The sequence below is a fragment of the Orycteropus afer genome, unplaced genomic scaffold (assembly GCF_000298275.1).
Source record: "Orycteropus afer afer isolate SDZICR_OR568_19922 unplaced genomic scaffold, OryAfe1.0 scaffold00064, whole genome shotgun sequence".
In the NCBI taxonomy this organism is placed as follows: domain Eukaryota; kingdom Metazoa; phylum Chordata; class Mammalia; order Tubulidentata; family Orycteropodidae; genus Orycteropus; species Orycteropus afer.
The window spans coordinates 1156752-1176669 of NW_006921651.1; the positions used below are offsets into that span (position 1 = coordinate 1156752).

Consider the following 19918-nt stretch of genomic DNA (forward strand, 5'->3'; position numbering starts at 1 on the left):
CAGCCACTGGAAACTGTGGAGCACAGTTCTACTCTGACATACTTGGCACTGACATGAATCAGAACTGAGTCAATAGCATCTGGTTAGGAGACCTGGAGCCCCACCCTCCCAGTTCCTCCTTCTTTTTGGTAGTTTCTGAGGTCCTTTCCCTGGGACCTCCAATTTAAAAACCACAACAAAGGACTGTTTAGCACATGAGGGTGAGAAAGGTTGAAGAAATAGACTTGTCTCCTCTCTGCTTGAGGTTTCTTCCCTTGGAATTGCATGTCTCTGTTAGCACTAAAGGAAAACGTAAGATACTTTAAGAAGTCAGAAAATGTAAGTGGATAAAATCACTTAAAGTCATGGAAAACTGAGCCTACCAATGCCCTTTATGCCCATCCTGCTGTTAGTCAGCTTCTCCAACTATAGGCATAGAAGACAATAACCTGCCTCCACAGGGCTCACCTACAAGGCTCCCCTTTAGCTAAACTACGCTCTGTTCGGTGGAGTGCCTGATCCTGAGGCCCAGCTCTGCCTTAGGGCTCCTGCCATGCTACACTACATTCTGGAGTTAAGCCTTGCTGCATGCACTATAGCTGCTTCTCCTGAGACCAGCGTTTAGCAAAGACATAGAATTGCTACCTCCTCAGATGCCCTGATAACTTGCTCCAATCCACATCCATGGGGTTAAAACCCTGGAGGGGAAGTTACTGTCTCTCTGAGGGTTTTCTGCTCTGACAAAGCCTTTGGCTTTCAGAGGAAGCTTTATTTCAATGAACGAAATGGAGAATTTTTGTTCTTTTTTCCTTTAGAAGTAGATATTGTTCACTGCAGCTCAAATCTTTCCTTCTCTTTGAAGCTCTTAGCCCCCAAAGATAAAAGAAAATCTGTATTTATTTCAGAAAAAAATATTTCAAATGGCTTCCAATAAAATAACAGACACACACATAATTAAAACAAACACACAAATAATAAAAGAAAGCAGCCAAGCAACCAACAATGACCAATGCAGAAAGGGGGAAAGAGGGAATAACAATACCACAAAGCTTAATGCAGGGAGATGCTAAAATTGAAACAACATTTAGCTCTGAGCTTTCTAGCAACAAGATAAAGAAGAGAACACAAAATATCCTAGATCCGTCTAAAGGAAGAAGAAAAAGGAGTCCTCTCCAGGAAAAGTTCCTAATTTATTTGTCTGCCATTTCATTATGCCCTACAACTACCCAGGAATAGCAAGGTCCTTGGTACATGTTATCTCACTTCTTTGACTTTACCCAGGCCAATCTCCCTGCCTAGAACGTCCTTTCCTCTTTACCCAACTAATGCACACTTACAATGAAGACTTGGTTCAGTGTCTCCCAGTTCCAGGAAACTTGTACTAACCCTCCTTCAGGACAGGTGAAGAGCTCTTCCCTCCAAGAGCACCGTGTGCTTTCACTAATACAGCACTCATCACACTACATTATAATTGTTTAGCTGTCTGGGCTCCCCACTGGGCTGAATATATTTTAATATATTTAAATGAATGAATATAAAAGGGGCACAGAATAACATAATGGGTAATTCCTGGACAGCAGTTTCATAAGAATGCAGACACACTCTACATATGGCCATTTTCTATGCAGTGAGCAATTGCCAATTACCCTAAGTTGTCTTGTATTGTTCATTGGCAAGACAAGATTCTCTTGCTTGAAAAAGATAACTAACTACACTCTCTGAGAATAAGGACAGTGTCTTATCTTTTCAGTTCAACAAACATTTATTGAGTACTGGTCATTATGTTAAGTGCAGGGAAACAATGATGAATAAGACATAGTCCTGGGCCTCATGGAGTTTTCAGACTTGACTGGAGAGATTTAATGGAAATGGATATGTAGGCAACATAGGGGATTGGTACAATCCTGAGAATGTCAGGGAAGACTTCTGAGGGTGTTTGCTGCCTGAGCTGAATCTAAAAGGAGTGTGCCCGGTAACAACAACAATAACATGCCTGCCGAAGGGACATTCTCCAGCCAGACAACTAACTGTAAGAAAGACATATGAGGCAAGAAATGACATGGTGTGTGCATGGAGATAAAAGAGGTTTGTTTTTATGAAGGTATAATATAAAAGCCATATGGGTAGAAGCAGCAGGTAAGGGACTCACATGGGACTGGGGGGGTAGGTGGCATCTAGACCATAAAGGGCCTTGCAGGCAAGATTAAGGAAATTAGATTTTATCCTAAAGATGATGAGCAGCCACTGAAGACAGGAACATTGATTTTCATTTTACATAAATTACTTTGGAAGCAGTGTTGGGAATGGATTCGGGGGCGTTGCTGATCTGGGAACAAGGAAATCAGTTAACAAGCTATTGCAACATTTCAGAAAATATATGATAAGTGTTTATAAATGGTTTTAAATGGCCAAATGATGATGGTGCTTCCCATTTCTCCTCTCATCTATCACACCAGCGCAACAAGGGAAACAACAAAGAGGAATGTAAACCTTATATTTAATAAAACCATAACCTTGGAACACAATTTCTGTGGAAAGCAAGCCAGCTGCAGTGAAGGACAAACAGGATGTGGATAGGCACCAAGGCAAAACTGTGTCTAGTGACAAATCTCAGATCCAGGTAGAAAAGTATAGTCCTCCAAAGATGGCATTTCCCAAGAAACAAAACTATTACTTGGAATCAAGGAATGTGGTCCAGGAATTGCCAGTGACAGCATTCCTGGAACTGATCAGCAGCAAGAATAGGCTGGAGAGCTTCATGGCTGAAGAACCACCCAGATGGCACTGCCTTAAGAGAGGAACCCATTCACAGACATAACAATTTCAGCTTATAGAGGACCTCACTGAGGACCAAGCTGAAACTGAGCCCTGACCTGTCACCACAATGAGCTTCTTCAAGTATTTTGTCCAGGAGAAGCTCATATCATTAAAAATGGGTAATGGTTGAAAATGGAGAGTTAAAACAGTATAAAAATGATGAAATAAAACAGCAAAATGAAAGAGGGAAAAGGACAGAGAAAAAAAATAGAGAGTAAATGCCCTTCAGGTCTGGAACTGAACTCACTCCTGTGGCTTCCAGCCAAATAAAAGACTGGCATATGGTCTGAACATTTACATCAGGTAGATACACTCCTTGGAGAGCTCAATCATGAGAGAACAGAAAGGCAGTGTATGCACTCCCCCAGAGGGAGACCACTCAGGGGATAGGAGTGCATGGAGGGAAGGACACAGGGAAGAGGTAACCATGGGGAGGAAGTGGGAAGAAAGCTGTTACTTTGTGGGAAGTTGCAGTCAATGTCATGAGACAAACTGTGTGAACTGCTGTATGGAAAATGAACTTGCTCTGTAAACCTTTACCCAAATCACAATAAAAATTAAAAAAAAAAAAAAAAGAGAACAAAAACCATTCCATGGAGCAAATGAAAACTGTGACATTATTGCTAGGAGTGCCTAAGGCATTTGACTGTTAACCAGAAGGCTGCCGATTCAAATTCACCGGCCACTCCTTGGAAGGAAGGTTGGGCAATCTATTTCCGTAGTGATACCGCCTTGGAAACCCAAGGAGGGGTCGCTATGAGTCAGATCTGACTCGAAAACAGTGAGTTTTGTTTTGGTTTGCTAGGAGTAAAAGTAACATACGTGATGAAGCAATTTTACCTATAAGTCAAGAGTTCAAAGTAGAAATACAAGAGCTCAGGGAAGATATGCTGAGACAAGCAAAAAAGATAAAACCAAAAAAGCAAAACAAAAGCAGTAATAAGGAGCCTCAAAACCAGACTCACTGCCATCAAGTTGATTCCGACTCATAGCGAACCCTACTGGGAGTCCAAGGCAGTAATCTTTATGGACGTAGATTGCCCAGTTTTCCTTCTGCAGAGTGGCTGGTGGGTTTGAACCACCAACCTTCTGGTTAGCAGTCAAATGCCTTAGGCACTGTGCCACCAGAGCTATTTAATAAGGAGCCTGGCCACTGCTAAATACTTATTCTAGGATAATTTGGGTAAGATTGCTCAATTTTATTTCATTTTGCTCAACAGGTTTGAGGAGTTAAAAAGAATTAGAGAAAGAAATGTTCTCCTCAGCATTTCACGCCTATTTTGCAGATCATAGGTGTCCTAGAGGAAGAGTTTCTAAACAATGTAGCTAAAACATGTATTTCAAGATATAAATCACAGAAACTTTTAATGAATTAAATAATTAAGTAAAATCTATCGAATGAAACAGACTCATATTCCAGGGGAAAACAATCATGCAATATGACCCAGCGTGAGACATACTCTAATACAAAGTAACTGGTGTTCAAATATAAAGAAAAAATGATTTTGGATACCAAGGATACACAATAATAATAAAAATAAACAAGTAAGTGGAAAATATCACATTGGCCTCACACAGTAACATTCAACCATTTCATCCTAGAAGCTAATAGAGCAAAGAGAATGACATATAAATTTTACACTTTGACAAATTGATATTAAAGCATAAAATGGAAAGAAATGTGTCTTTTCAACATTCAAGAATAAGCCCTTCTTGAAGGCATTATGAAAGAACACACTTCAGAAAACCAAAATAAATGGGAAATCCACAGTAAAAAAATAAAAAAAAAATCACTGCTGGTGAGGGTTGAACACATAAAACAAAAATTGAAGAAATGCAGGTATGAACGTACAGAGCAGAATGTAAATACCATTAATGATGGAATTAGCAAAATCTGGGGTTCGATACAGGAGAGAGGTGGTCAGTCATGAAAGTGGACTTTTTTTTTCACTTTTCAGCCATGGTTCATGAAATGTCAAAGTCTGACAGAACTATATTTTCAGATAGTAAGGTAAATGCATTGGGAAATAATATAATCAGTCCAAACTGGGTGGTGGAGAGATATAGGGGAGATGGGAGGAAGATTTACTGTATGGGAATATGAGAATATACTGATTTTATGATTTCACACAAAAAGAAATCAATAGAAATTGTCTAAAAACCTAAGATTGAGTATATTATATAAAATTATATCATTAAGCAGCTAAAACAAATACACATACTATATTTTTACATAAATATTGTGCACTTGTCTCCTACTTTTGTTTGCCAACTGCACCGTCCCCCTGCGAGGTATTTTCATAAGCTCGCTGGGAAGTTTTTTTACATGTTGTAAAAAAAAGTTAGCATAGCGCACTTATCAAAGTACCTGGTGGGGAGAGAGGAAGCAATTGGCAAACAAACATAGAAGGCTCGTGTTATTTGAGTGAAAATACGGGATTCAAAATTATCAGAGAATCACATAGACAGGAAAGCAAAGAAAACGTATCACAGAGCGAGAATTAAACAAAGAAGCAACGATGTCTGAAAACTTAGCATAAACTGTCAGAATAAGATATACCTCTCATATCAATCATTGCACATGGCAAACTCACCCATGAAAAGGAAAGGACTCTCCCATTAAATTCTCATGTCCAACTGATTTATAAATGTACTGTGCACTGGTTTGCCTGTAACCTTATGGGCAATCCTTTACTGCAATTTTTAGCTAACTGATAGCGGCAAATGATAGCATTTAATTTGCATTTACTTGATGATTAATGAACTCAGTCCTTTTTTCATGCTTATTGGTCTTCTGCATTCTTTGAGGCATTAGCTATTCCATTGCTTCCTATCTCATTCATAGTACAAGTTCCTAAACTAGCCTTCAAGGCCCTGTGAGATCTAGCACCTACTACCTTTTTGACCTTATCACTAAACTCTCCTTTCTCAGGCTAATTTGCTGCTTCCTTCTAATCGCTCTGAACTCTAAATACTGGAGTGCTTTGGGGCCCAGCACTTGGATCATTTCTCTTCTCTATTTCACTCCCTGAGGGACTTTGATTTTGTGGCTGAAAAATACCACCCATGTGCTCACATCCCTCAAATTTATATCTCTAGCCTGGATCTCCCATGACTCTACCTGATCTCATCCCACCTGCTCTTGATCCTAGTCTCATATAAGTAACCTCATATCTCTATGTGAGGCTCAAGGCAATGCAAGCCCTGGCACACCTGGCTCCTTGTCCCTTCTGGCCATGCCACCCTTTCCCTGACTGACTGCTCAATGAGATACTGTCTAAACAGCTAAGATTTAGTATATGAGGCTTTCCCATGTCATCCTGAAAAAAATGATGGGGAAAAAAAAACCTCACAATCTGCATTTTTTTTTTTTTTTTATCCATAGTATTTGTCATTATCTTAACCAAAAAAAAAAAACAAATCTCACTGCTGTCAAGCGAGATCCAACTCATAGCGACCCCTCCATGGGCTACCGAGGTGGTATCACTATGGAAGTAGATTGCCCAGTCTTCCTTCTGAGGAGCGGCTGGTGGATATGAACCACCATTCTTTCCATCATCTTATGTATTTTAAAGATGGATACAAAAATGACAGTAGATGGTAGATAGAAGGACAGAGAGCAGACTTTTATATACTACTGTGTTTCCAAGGATACTTTTTAGTGCTTTGCAGATAGCACAGACAAATGTTGTTGTTGTTATTTGCCATCGAGTTGACCCCGACTCATAGCAACCCCTCCTTGAGTTTCCGAGGTGGTATCATTACAGAACTAGATCGCCCAACCTTCCTTCTGAGGAGTGGCTGGTGGGCTTGAACCGCCAGCCTTCTAGCTAGCAGTCAAGTGCCTTAGGCACTACGCTACCAGAATTCCTAGCACAGACAAATAGGTACTACAATTATCCCCTTCTTATGAATGAGTCAAATGAGGTACACACGCAGTCAAATGTGGAATGCCAAGGTCTGAATAAATGTTACTTGTTGGGCTCCAAACTATGTGTTCTTAGCCACTGCACTTTACAGCCTTTCATACCTATGTATATGTGGAAATACATCATTCACATATATATATATTTTATCTCCCTCATTGCAGTACAAGCACTACTAAGATAAGGAGTTTGTTGTGCTCATTGTCTTATCCCCAGCACCTAAATACCAGGCCTGGCAAGTAATGTTGTTGTTGTTGTTATGTGCCATTGAGTAAGACCAGACTCATAGCGACCCCTCCTTGGGTTTCCGAGGCAGTATCACTACGGAAGTAGATTGCCCCATCTTCCTTCTGAGAAGTGGCTGGTGGGTTTGAACTACCAGCCTTCTGGTTAGCAGTCAAGAGCCTTAGCCACTATGCTACCAGAGCTCCCTGGCAAGTAATTTGTTGTTGTTATTTGCCATCGAGTCGGCCCCGACTCCTAGCAACCCCTCCTTGTGTTTCCAAGGCAGTTATCACTACGAAAGTAGGATTGCCCAACCTTCCTTCTGAGGAGTGGTTGGTGGGTTTGAACCGCCAGCCTCCTGGTTAGCAGTCAAGTGCCTTAGGCACTATGCTACCAGAGCTCAATTTAGTGAATAAACACACCTCATATCCCTTTTAAACAAAAGAGAAATTGATGCCAATTAAAGGAAAAACTTCTGTTTGCTTTTGGTACAATAAATAAAGAAATGTTTCAGGAGAATAAACTAAAAATATCTGGATATCTGACTGCAGAGTTATTAAAAAAAAAAAAACAGAAGAAAAAAATCAAAGTCATATTTTCAGAAACAATTTTGCAATGGTCTTCATTATACACAGTATTAGCCTTAACAAAAGAGCAATCAGATTGGTAAATTCAAAACTCAACCCTCTGCTCCTACTTAAAAAATACCAACTAGAAGGAGATAATAAGGGCTTGAACTGGAAATGTAACAGTGGGAATATAATGAAACACTTGAGAAATAACTAAAAGTAACATTAGCAGAGGTTGTGGGTTCATTTAATTTAGTGACATAGACTGACTTCCAGCTTTTGCCTGGAGTGACCTGATAGAGTGTGGTTCTCACCAACAGGGTCAGGTCTAAGGGAAATCTACTGATTTCCTTTTACCCGTGGAACACCTAGGTTGAGAGAGCTATTAGATATGTAGGTAGGCAACACCTAGGAGAGCCCGCAGCTCACAGACTGAGATTATAGAACATGGAGATGGTACTCAAGCCACGGAATTGCCAAGGCAATGAAAAGTGAGTACAAAAAGAAGGCCAACAGCACTGCCAAGTATAGCGTATTTTGCATTATATGTGCTCAAGAAATTCTTCTGAATAAGAAAATGATAGAGTCATTGACCTGCCAAGATCTAGGGGTTAAAAAAAAAAAAATCCTGAGATTCTGGATTTAAGTCGAGTTGAAATACAAACTTTTCAAGCCATATTAGACTCCCTTCCACAGGGACTAGGGCCCTGGAGAGAAGAGGGACATTGTGCTAGTTCCTCATCTCCCCAACCTCATGGAAAGCATCCTCATTTTCCTAACAGGTAGCTGACTTAATGTACACATCCAGCTTCTACCACTGATGGGCCTTTCTGGACTTACCTGAATGAAGATATATTCATCCTGCACAACCAGGGAACTGATGTCAATGGAACGAGCAAAGGGCCCACTCCGAGTTGTCTCGGCACATTCCTGGATCCTGCAGGTAAGGTAGTGAGCATCTGAAATGCAATGGCAAAGGGACACTTAGACACAGGGCTGAGGGTAACAATGGCTTCATCAGCACACAAAGCTCTACCTCATGAGGAATCGATGATGTAATCAAAAACAACACTAAAATTTCATTCTATTGTCCTTAAAATCAATAACAATTTAAAAGAATGGCACATCCTATTGGCTAAAGCATAAATTGAAGGGAAAAACAGAGTTTTTATGAACAAAGAATTAAATATTTGTCAGAATTTTAAATGTGCATATTTTCCACCCTACACTGTAAATTGATGGAAATTTTTTAAAGAAAATACTCATGTATTTTCAGAAAAAGGTGAGAGCAAAGATGTTTATTGTGGCATTCCTCGTAACAGTGAAACACTGTGAACAGACTAAATGTCCATGAATTAAGGAACACTTAAATAAACTAAGAACATCTGTATTACAGAGTACTTTGATGCACCTGACCCAAGCCATGGTATTTTCAATCACCTCATATGTATGATAAAGCTGGAAAATTAATAAAGAAGACTGAAGAATAACTGGTGCCTTTGAATTATGATGCTGACAAAGAATACTACATATACTATGGACTTCCAAAAGAATGAACAAATCTGTCTTAGAAGAAGTACAGCCAGAAGCTCCTTAGAAAGGAGGATGGTGAAACTTCGTCTCATGTACTTTGGACATGTTATCAGGAGGGACGAGTTCCTGGAGAAGGACATCGTTCTTGGTAAATTAGAGGATCAGCAAAATAGAGGAAGACCCTCAATGAGACGGATTGACACAGTGGCTGCCACAATGGGCTCAAACATAGCAAGGATTGTGAGGATGGCATGGGACTGGGCAGTGTTTGGTTCTACCCGTGTCGTACAGGGAGTAGCTATGAGTCAGAAGCAACTTGGCAGCACCTAATGGCAACAACAGCATCATACAATTAAGAAAGTCAGGTACATATATATGAATCAGCATGGTAATTTCTCCAAGATCCATTATCCTGAAACTTTCTTTTATTAGGTAGCACTGTAATCTGCCCCTATAAGATTACAGCTTTGGAAATGCTATGGGGCATATCTAATCTGTTTTATAGGGTCACTATGCATCAGAATTGACTCTGGCACACAGTGACAACAACATAATATGACTAGAGTTCCTGGGTGGTACAAACTGTGGACGTGGTCAACTGCTAACCAAAAGGCTGAAATTTCTAGTCTAAGCAAAGGTGGCTTTGAAGAAAGGTCTGGGAATCTACTTTTGAAAAATCAGCCCTTTGAACCCTCTGGAGCACAGTTCTACTCTGACACATGTGGTTGCCATGAGTTGGGATTGACTCGATGGAAACCGGTTAGACAGTACCAGTGAAAGCTGGGATCTCTGCAAAGGTGGAAACCTGTCAGAGAAGGAGAACTCAAATATTTTCCACTCTAACAAGTGATAGAAAAGTGGTAAGGCTGCTTTCTGTCAAAGGTAAAAAACTTGTGAGACCCAGAAAAACAAAGCAGTGCCATCACGTTCTGGCTCTCACAGGTCGCACTGTAATATGATTAGATTTACATTAAAAGAAAGTCTTGCTTTGTAAACATATAGATTTGCATCACACATGCACAGAAAAGAAAGGTTTAAGAGACATAAAGATTAGTTAGGATTACTTTTTGGGACAAGACTGGCTTGAAGGAGGCAGAGTTGAAGCGGAGTATTTGTTTTGCACATTTACATCTCCTCTTCACTTAACGACTATCTTATCTGACATTTTGCATTCAAGGCAATTGTAAAAAACTACTGTCCAACTATTTTGCACATTAACGACATCTGTCTGGCAGTAATGAATGCTGAGGTGCAAGGCAAGAGTAGTGCTGGCTGTGGTAGTTCAGATTGTGTCAACTTGGCTGGGCCATGATTCTCAGTTGTTTGATACTTAGGTAATGTAATTTGGCAGTTATGTGATGATGAAATTGAGCAGTTATGTGATGATATACTTTGATACTTATGTGATGATGTAGTCATCCTCTATTTTGTAATCTGATGGATCCTCCTTCATTTTCACATAATGCCAATTTTTGCATACATAATGACCATGTCTTTGGAAGTTAACCAAGCCGCTAAGTGAGCAGTGGGTGTCTGTCTATAAGCCTTTATTGTTTTTTACAAGAAAAATGTATAATTACTGCATAATTTTAGAAGTCCCTTTTAAAGATCTCACCAGTTGAATCCCTCTGAAGCAAACCCTCAAAAATAAGGCAACAGCTTTAGCTGAGTGGGGAATCCTTGACTTTGAAAGACCTTCTGACTATGAAAGGCTGATCCAGAAAATATCCACTTTGTTAGATACTCCTTAAAGAAAACTTATAGGTGAAATCTCTGCAAAGAATCCACTGTAAAACTTGGAATAAACCACAGTTACTATTTAATTGAGTTTAAAAATAATAAATGGCCAAAATAAAATGTAGGGCTCAGTTCAAGAGTAAAAGCAGAGGAATCTTTATGATCATTTAAAATTGCATACATTACTACATATCTGTAATGCAATTTTCCTTTGTATGTGTGCATGGGTTTGCATAGGTGATGGGCATAGGAGGTATAGTGGAGGAGGCAGAGAAAAATAAAGACAAAAGGTTTGAATAAGCAAACTATTTATAACAATGGAGTTTAAAGCAAGAGGACTTTCAATTATTCCTGTTTATTCCATTAAGTAATTAATTGATTCAACAAATACTTTGTTGGTGTTGGGGATGGTTTGGGTGTTTGGAATTCAGAGATAAAAGAGACAGAGTTTCTCTAACAGGACCTGCTGTCCAGGAAAGAACATTAGCATATTATTTGTAGCTATCCATGACACATATTTATTTAAAAACTTGAAGCTAATCTAATAAAGAGACAGATCTTGGTAGGAAATGAATAAATTACTTCAGTATGTGCTATATACCTATTCTCCTCTATCCATAAGTCTGTTGCTTATCTAACCATAAGCCAAAAAAACATGTCCAACATGGTTTCCATTCTCTCAGTCAACAGTCTTATCATCTTCCTAGTGTTGCAGGCACCCTAACTTTTTTTCCTTCTGCAGCTACACAATCCAGGTGGTTTTGAAGCCTTGATGATTCCACCTCTGAAATGTTTCCAGAGTCTCTCTTCTTCCCTATGGGACCTTTACCACATGCCTGAGCCCAGTCCTTCTCACCTGTTTTGCCTTGTGTTCATTTCACAAACAGTTTTCCTATGGATTAGAACTGGACAACCCTGAGGCAAAGAGCTGGAATCATCCCTACCTAAGCCCGAGTGAACCCCTTCTGCTTCCCAAACCCCAACAGTTCCCAGTGCCCTGGGACAAAGCCTGAATATCTTATTGTAGAATAGAAGGCCTTTTACAACTAGCCTACTCATTTCACGTACTAAGGGGCTGGGCGAATACTGCCCATGAGTAAATGTACTGGCTGTAAGATGATGAACGGTGCCTGGCAGATGGCCTCAGTGTCAGGGACAACTGAACAAGGATGAGGACTCCAGTGACGTGGAGAGCATTCGCCTCTTTAAGGAGCAGCCTTTCCTCAGCTTTAGCATGTTGTTGGCATTGAGGAATAAGGTATTCTGAGATTTTAAATACAACAAAAGATCCCTACTTTTTAAGTGTAAATTTTCTGATTTAAAAATATTGACAGCTAATTTAAAAGTAAAATATGGTGCAGACCAAACAAAACAAGTCTACGGTACCAATAAGACCCCCCGGATCCATTACTTTCCAGTACCTACTTCATATTTTAGTCCCTAGCTACCTTTACAGGAGAGGGAGCCCTGCTTAACCTCTGGTAGCATAGTGCCTAAGACACTTGACTGCTAACCAGAAGGCTGGTGGTTCAAACCCGCCACCCACTCCTGGGAAGGAAGGTTGGGCAATCTACTTCTGTAGTGATACAGAACACCCAAGGAGGGGTCGCTATGAGTCGGGTCTGATTCGACAGCAAACAACAACAACAAGACTAGCTGGTAGCCATTCTCTGAGTATTGCCTGCATTCCCCTTCTTTATGTTTGTTCACAAAGAAAGCTGTAAGTGGCCTGCTTTTCCACCTCTAGCCAAGAAGAGAGAGAATGGCAGGAAGCCAAGGCTGAGCTCTGAGTCCACGGCCTGCCCACCAGGAATATTCTCGGAGCCACACAGGCTGAGGAATTTGCTCCTAGAATAAAGCACCAAAGCACAACAAAAACTGCAGCAAATATATGTAAAGAAATCCTAAGTGTTGACATGACAACAGCTCCCTTCTTGCCAGTGAGTATCTCAGAAAGCTCCTTACGCTGCTAATCAAAGGAGCACTCAGGACATCAGCTTATCCCCCCTCCAGCCCCGCTCACCTCCCCCTCCGTAGTTATTGTTCTGTGAGTGACTCTACAGCAGTGTGTTATTTCCTATTCACTCTCTTATTTGGATACTTTCAAAAAGAATCTTGAGTATTCAAGGCCACACCACACAAAATCAAAAGCTACCTAAACCTTGGCCTGTGGCAGGTGAAATAATGGTGCCAACCTTGTCCTCCTTTTTGGCTTTTCCCTTACTTGCCCCTGCCCAGCATGGAATCAAAGTCCAATATAACAGGAAGGCAGCACTAAAATGAGTTTTTGAAATCCACTTAAAATTCAGAGGCCTTGCTGTCTTTAGCTGGACTTATACATTGGGAATCCCAAAGCTTTTATTTTTTCAAAAAACACGGACATGCTAGGAAGTGCTACAGCGCCCAATGCCTATTGAGAACACAAAGTAGGAGATGTGGGGAGAGTGAATTATCAGGCAGGCCTGGAGGAAGTGATTGAGGGTTGCAGGGGACTGTTGGTGTCCAGCGTAGGTGGGGATATCATATGGCTCAAACCTTGCATTTACAAAAGGTCTCAGATTTGGACTTGGGGTGTTCCCACCAAGTGACTTTGGATACAGTCATGGAGATTCTATGATGGAACTGAAAGGAGATACTATATAATTTGAAATCCCAAAACAGGCTTCTAACTTGTGTGGGCTTTTTGTTTTCAATAATTTTGGGTGACTGATAAAAATTAAAATGGTCCCGGTATCTTGAGCATATTTTGGTATTTGAGAGCAAGGCTTCTAGATCTACAAAGCACTAAATTCAAATCCTGGATTTGTTATTTGCTAGTCGATTGCCCTCAGGGAAGGAACAGCAGAAATTTTCATCTGTGAGGTACAGGTAATTTAGTATTTGCCTCTGAATATTGCCATCATGATTAAATAAGATTATGCATGATTGTGAGGATGGATGGTGCAGGACACGGCCTTGTTTCATTCTGTCGCACACAGGGTTACGAGTAGGAACCAACTCGACAACACCTAACAACAAGCTAACATGCACGGAAAATGCTTAGCACAGTGGTGCGTATATTTCAAAAGATCAATGAATGTTAGCTATTTTCCATCGTGAAAGGTGCTCCAGTGGTTCAGTGGTTAAAGCATTTGGCTTCTAACCAAAAAATTGGTGGTTTGAACCCACCTCTGCAGAAGGATGATGAAGCAGTCTGCTTCCACAAAGATTTACTTAGAAATCCTAAGGGGCAGTTCCACTTTGTCCTATAGTGTTATTATGAGTCAGAATTGACTCGGTGGCAGTGGGTTTTAGATTTATGTTTTATTGTGAAGACAGATGGAAGAAGATATAACTCTCGACATCCCTCGTACACTCTGTTAAATAATAAATAACTGAGGGCAGTGGTGGTTGAGTGGTAGCATTTGCACCTTCCATGTAGGAGGCCTGGGTTCAATTCCTGCCAATGCACCTCAGGTGCAGCTACCACTCTTGAATCAGTAGAGGCTTCCATGTTGCAAGAAGACAAGGTTTCAATGGAATCTCCAGACAAAAATGGACTAGGAAGAAAAGCCTCGTCCAAAAATTAGCAATGCAAACCCTACAGATCACATACAGGTGTCCCCTCTGGACCCTGTTTTGTATGGGGTTGCCATGAGTCTGGGGCTGAGTCAACAACAGCCAACAACAACTATGTTCTAATTCATTGTGAAAAGTCCAAAGGCCATGAGATCACAGATCACACTGATAGAGTCAAGGAACCCTGGTGGCACACTGGTTAAGTGTACAGTTGCTAACTGAAAGGTCAGCAGTTCAAACTCACCAGACACTCTGCTTCTGTAAAGGTCATAGCTTTGGAAACCCCATGGGGGCAATTCTACTCTATCCTGAGTTAGAACTGACTTGATGGCAACAGAAAACTAGTAAAGTCATATTCTGAATTTATATAACTATTTACTTTAAGTGTTACTGGAATTCAGGTAAGAAAAAGATGTGCCCCAGTTGGAATAATCAAAATGGGTACCAAGGTGCAGGCAGTACTCAAGTTCAAACTGGGTAGTAAGTGCGATGGGGATTCCTGAACAAGGGAGAGAAATCGCACATGGTCTTTTATGTAAGTGAAGCTCATGGAAGGCACTACATAATTACATGTTAATTGGCTGCCTTTCATTAATCTTTATTCTTGTAATTCTATTTTCTATTACCTCTTTTGAAATAGCCTCAAATGGAAAACTAGAAAGGTCAGACTGGAATGAGGATCTCATTTGGATATCTCTGTAACAAAACCAGAGAGAGTTCCCAAATGTATGGGAATCATACTGCCCTCATGATTAATGTATTTTAAAATGTGAAATGTCTTTCTAATGTAATTCTAAGAGTTGGTGCAGTCACTGCTCCACTTACAAAAACTGAAAATCAAAGGCTTTGTTCCCTGTATCATGAAGAGAGGAGTGTGCTCAGTAACCTTAGAAATATCTGGCCCTGTTTCCAACTAGCTCTATTGCAGGAAGGACCTTCAGGAAGGTGATAACATCACTGAGTAGGGCCAATTCCTATGCCTTCTCATCCTGCAGATATCGGAGCCATGATCTACTGTGTTGGACCATGGTAAGAAGAGGTGACTTCTGACTGATTCACTTTTTTGGGGAGTCAAGGTTCATGGAGAAACTATGGGTGTCAAACACTACCTGGAATTCTAGGAAGCAGAGAACATAAGAACATAACATAATGAAGATTTCTGGGCCAATGAGGGAGAGAGGGTGTTCACAAGTGAATATGCTCAGCACGGCTCAGAGACCTGAGGAATGTGGAAGGAGAGAGCAAGACGCTGGTATCCTTAGCCTTCTTTTCTTTCAAGAGTTTGCATTTCTGCTAGGAGTTCTTAGGGCTTAGGAAGGCAGCTTCTAACTTTATCCATTTAGTAAGGAAAGCTTCTGATCTAGATCAAGAAGTTTCATCCTAAATTCTGGAGTTCCTCACTCTACCAAACCTTCCAAAACTGTCACCTCCTATGGGCAGGAAGGGAGCTCTGGTAGGGTAGTGCCTAAGGCACTTGACTGCTAACCAGAAGGCTGGTGGTTCAAACTCACCAGCCACTCCTCGGAAGGAAGATGGGGCAATCTACTTCCGTAGCGATACTGCCTCGGAAACCCAAGGAGCGGTTGCTATGAGTCGGGTCTAACTCGAGGGCACATAACAACAACAACAACAACATGGGCAGGAATACTGTTTTAGTCATCTTTCTTTCCTTGAGCTGACTTAATAAAGTCTCAGTAAATGCTGGTAGATGGAATTAAATGACATTAAAAATGTACACATTTTTGTTATGCTGAATTACACTGTGACTTGTGATCATGTTTTGCCTTTGAGATTATTAAACATTCAAACTATCCTATTCGTCATGCCTCTTGCCACTGCAGAGAAAAAAAAAAAAAACTTCCCCAAACTCACTCAACTTCCATCCCTTTGGGTAATACACAGATTGTCAAAAATTGAAAAACTAAATGAAAATTGTGAACAAATAGCAAATTCAGCTCTTCAGGTTTTGCTTAGAGAAACACCCAGGAGCTATTTATTTTAAATAACAACAGTAACTCTCAAATGCAAATAAGTAAAAAACAGGCAGATTCCAAGAAACTGAAAAGTTCTTTAACTTCCATATGCCTCCCTGTCCTTGTTCAGTGAGTGGCATTAACCTATTGGCAGGCCTAGAGCAGGAACAATGGAGGGGATATTCCCCCAAATGCCTAAACAGGACTTAAGGTATGTCGTGGTGGTGGTGGTGGTGGTGGTGGTGGTGGTGATGTGCTGTCAAGTTCACTCGAACTCACAGCCACCCTACATGACAAAGTAGAACTGCACCAGAGGGTGTCCTAGACTGTAATCTTGATGGGAGCAGACCCTCAGGTGTTTTCTCCTGCAGAACTGCTGGTGGGTTTGAAGCGCCAACCTTCAATTGGCACTGAGCATTTTAGCCACTGTGCCACTAGGGCTCCTTGACTTGAGCCATAAAACCAACCAACCAACCAACCAAACAAACAAACAAACACATTGCTACTGAGTTGATTCTGATGCATAGCAACTCTACAGGACAGAGTAGAACGGTCCCATAGGGTTTCCAAGGCTGCCAATCCTTACAGAAGCAGACTGCCACATCTTTCTCCTGTGGAGCAGCTAGTGATTTGAATAGCTGACCTTCTGGTTAGCAGTCAAGTACTTAACCACTGCACCACGAGGGCTCCTTACTTGAGGCACAGTGGGTGCTAAAAACAAACAAAACAAGTTAGCTTCCATTTCATCCTATTGGGTTTTGGTTTAGAATTCTTTTTGTGCAACTTCTAACTGCCCACCAAAGAATTCCAGTAGCCACTGCCTTGTAATGGCCTAAGAAGCACCCAGGCAAGTAAGAGACATTTAGAAGTCATGGTGACCTTGTACATCTCAGGAATCCTGACACTCTAGTCCAGGTTCTTTGCACCCAACATGACATATAAACTGTCCCTGATTATGATAACTTGATGATAATAATGATAATGATGGTAGCATGAAGTGACATTTTTGAAAGCTCATTCTGTCAGCTGGTGTTCTAGAAACTGCATGCATTAACTGATTTGATTTTTGTAACAACTCAATAAGGTGTTACCATGATTATCATCTCCAAATGATAGATGAGGAAATTGAAGACTGAGTGATTAAGTAACTTGTATAAGATTCCACAGCTCTGGAATGTGTTAGAGCCTGCATTTGACTGAGGTGATTTGACACCAGAACCTGTGATCCTATCATGTTTTTGAAACATGGAAGGACAATCAGACTGAGAATCAGAACAAAATTCACATTCTGGTTTAGTCCCTGTCAGTGACTGTCTACTTGACCTTGGGCAATTTGTTACACATTTTGGTGCATTGGTAAAGTGAGGTCACTCGAAAATCTCTCATCTGCTCCAACTTCTATTTTAAACCCTGGAAACTTTTTTTATCATCGATAATCCTCTCTACGCAATATAAAAAGTGGATTTTAGTGTACCTGTTCCAGATGAAATGGAGCTGTGGTGGTGGAGTGGTTGAAACCCTCAGATGCTAACCTAAAGGTCAGTCGTTCGAACCCACCAGCCACGCCTCGGAAGAAAGATGGGGCAATCTATTTTTGTAAAGATTTGCAGCCTTAAAAACCCTATAGGGCAGTTCTACTCTATCCTGTAGGGTTGCTATGACTCAGAATCAACTTGACAGCACTGGGTTTGGTTTGGTTTGGTTCTAGCAGAACAAAAGGCAGGGGATCTGGGTTCCATTGACTTTTCTTTCTTTCTCTTCATCTTGCTTCTCAGGTTCATAGAGAACTGCTAGAGCTCTGAGTTACACAGTGTGAAAACCACTCAACTAATCAGCAATCCGAGGATCTTTGAGAGCCAATATTCTATGCATCTAGAGCCTCTGGTTAGCTTGGGGGGGCTCAATAGATTATTTATGACTGTACAGAATTTTCAGTTAAGAGATACTGTACTTTATTGTGGCTTACTGAGAAAGTGTACTAATTGATTAACGAGGGCTGATGATGGCATGGAGATAAGGAATGTGCGCTATGGGTTTTTTATTCTAGAAATTTCAGGGATATCTAGATTTCTAAAGATTATTCGTGTCCTTATAATGCCTCCATCTGACTTGTGCTTGAGAATTTGCAACTACAGAGGATATCACTACTTCATAAAGCAGCTGTGTCATTTCTGGGTACTCTTAATTGTTACTGAACCAAAATCTGCTGTATTATAAATGTTATTGTACATTAATATTTTTATTAGCCAATTGATGAAATAAAAACAAACTATAAAAATATTTCATGTATTTGTTAGTGTGTTCACATATGTAAAGCACTAGATGAGGGATCATGGAAGAATTAAAAGATTCGTCCAAAGTCAAACAGCTCCTAAATAACAGACCTAATTCTCTAACTCAGCCCTTATGGCACCAAGCTAATGTTCTTTCTATTGACACTCAATTGCCTCTTGGATAGAGGGAGAGGGAGAGTGGTGCATGTGTATTAGTGTGTGTGATAGAGAGACAGAGACAGAGATAAGGAGGCAGAGAGACAGACAGAGTCAAAGAGAGACAGACAGAGAGACACAGAGAGGACAGGGGACCTTCAGAAAAAGATAATTTCCAGAAAAGAGTGGAGAAAAAGCAATTTGAGTCCTAAGCCTCATGGCAGAAGTAAACTTCATACTATTGTTAACCAACAGATTGACTCTGATACTCATAAATTCTGCCAGGGAAAGAGATAATTCCATGATTTTTAGCTTAATCTGGAAGTCTGATTCCCAGAGATGTGGACCAGGACAGGGCTAAAACGGAAATTCCTATATCTAATCAAGACAAAAACGCACTGTTGATTCAGATCTGACTCATAGCGACCCTGCCTTGGGTTTCTGAGGAGATATCACTACAGAAGTAGATTGCCCAAATTTCCTTCTGGTTAGCAGTCAAATGCCTTAGGCATTACCAGTTTATACTGGGTTTGCTCCAGAGTGCAGAGCCAGGTTTAGAAATAGGTGTAAAATGATAATTTATCAGCCAAGTTCTGTGTAAGATGTATATAGTTGAACAACATATAGGAAGGTCATATGTTTGAAATTTTGAGGTTCCACCATTGGAAAGAGCCCCTTATTTGCAGGAATAATGTAGGTCTTGCTCACCACTGTATCCTCTGAGCCTAGAACAATGCCTGGCATACAGTAGGCCATCCTAAACATTTGATGAGTGGAAAAATAAATAGTTCTATAAATAATTGCTCAGTTACTTAGTTTGAGCTAGTCTATAAATGGTTGAATTTTAAAAGCAGTAAGCCTTTGCAACTGACCAGGTGAATGCAAAATACTATGATGAGCTATGAATATCTCTGTTTGAACTGTACTGAAGATACCAGAAAATCCATCACATTAACTCATATCCCCAGAAAATTCATTCCTGAAGGTTTATACCAATGAAACATCTCCCTCAGGACTGGAAGTCTCTCCCACTCTGGGAACTAAGGATGAATATGGCAGTGACAGAGCTCAGGACTTTTCATCTGCCTAAACTATTAAAATGCAAAGCGAGGGAAGAGAGAGACCCCTGGCCAGATTACCCTGGGCCTAACTGGGTACTCTGGGTAGCACTT

At 40.6% G+C, this 19918-nt stretch overlaps 1 protein-coding gene across 1 annotated transcript in view; it reads right to left on the bottom strand.

Annotated features, from left to right (window-relative positions):
* SORCS3 (sortilin related VPS10 domain containing receptor 3) overlaps positions 1-19918 on the bottom strand; it is an 830399-nt gene that overhangs the window by 163915 nt on the left and 646566 nt on the right. The window contains exon 7 of the mRNA XM_007939862.2: positions 8357-8475. Coding sequence (XP_007938053.1) covers positions 8357-8475 — 119 coding nt within the window. The remainder of the gene's footprint in view (positions 1-8356; positions 8476-19918) is intronic.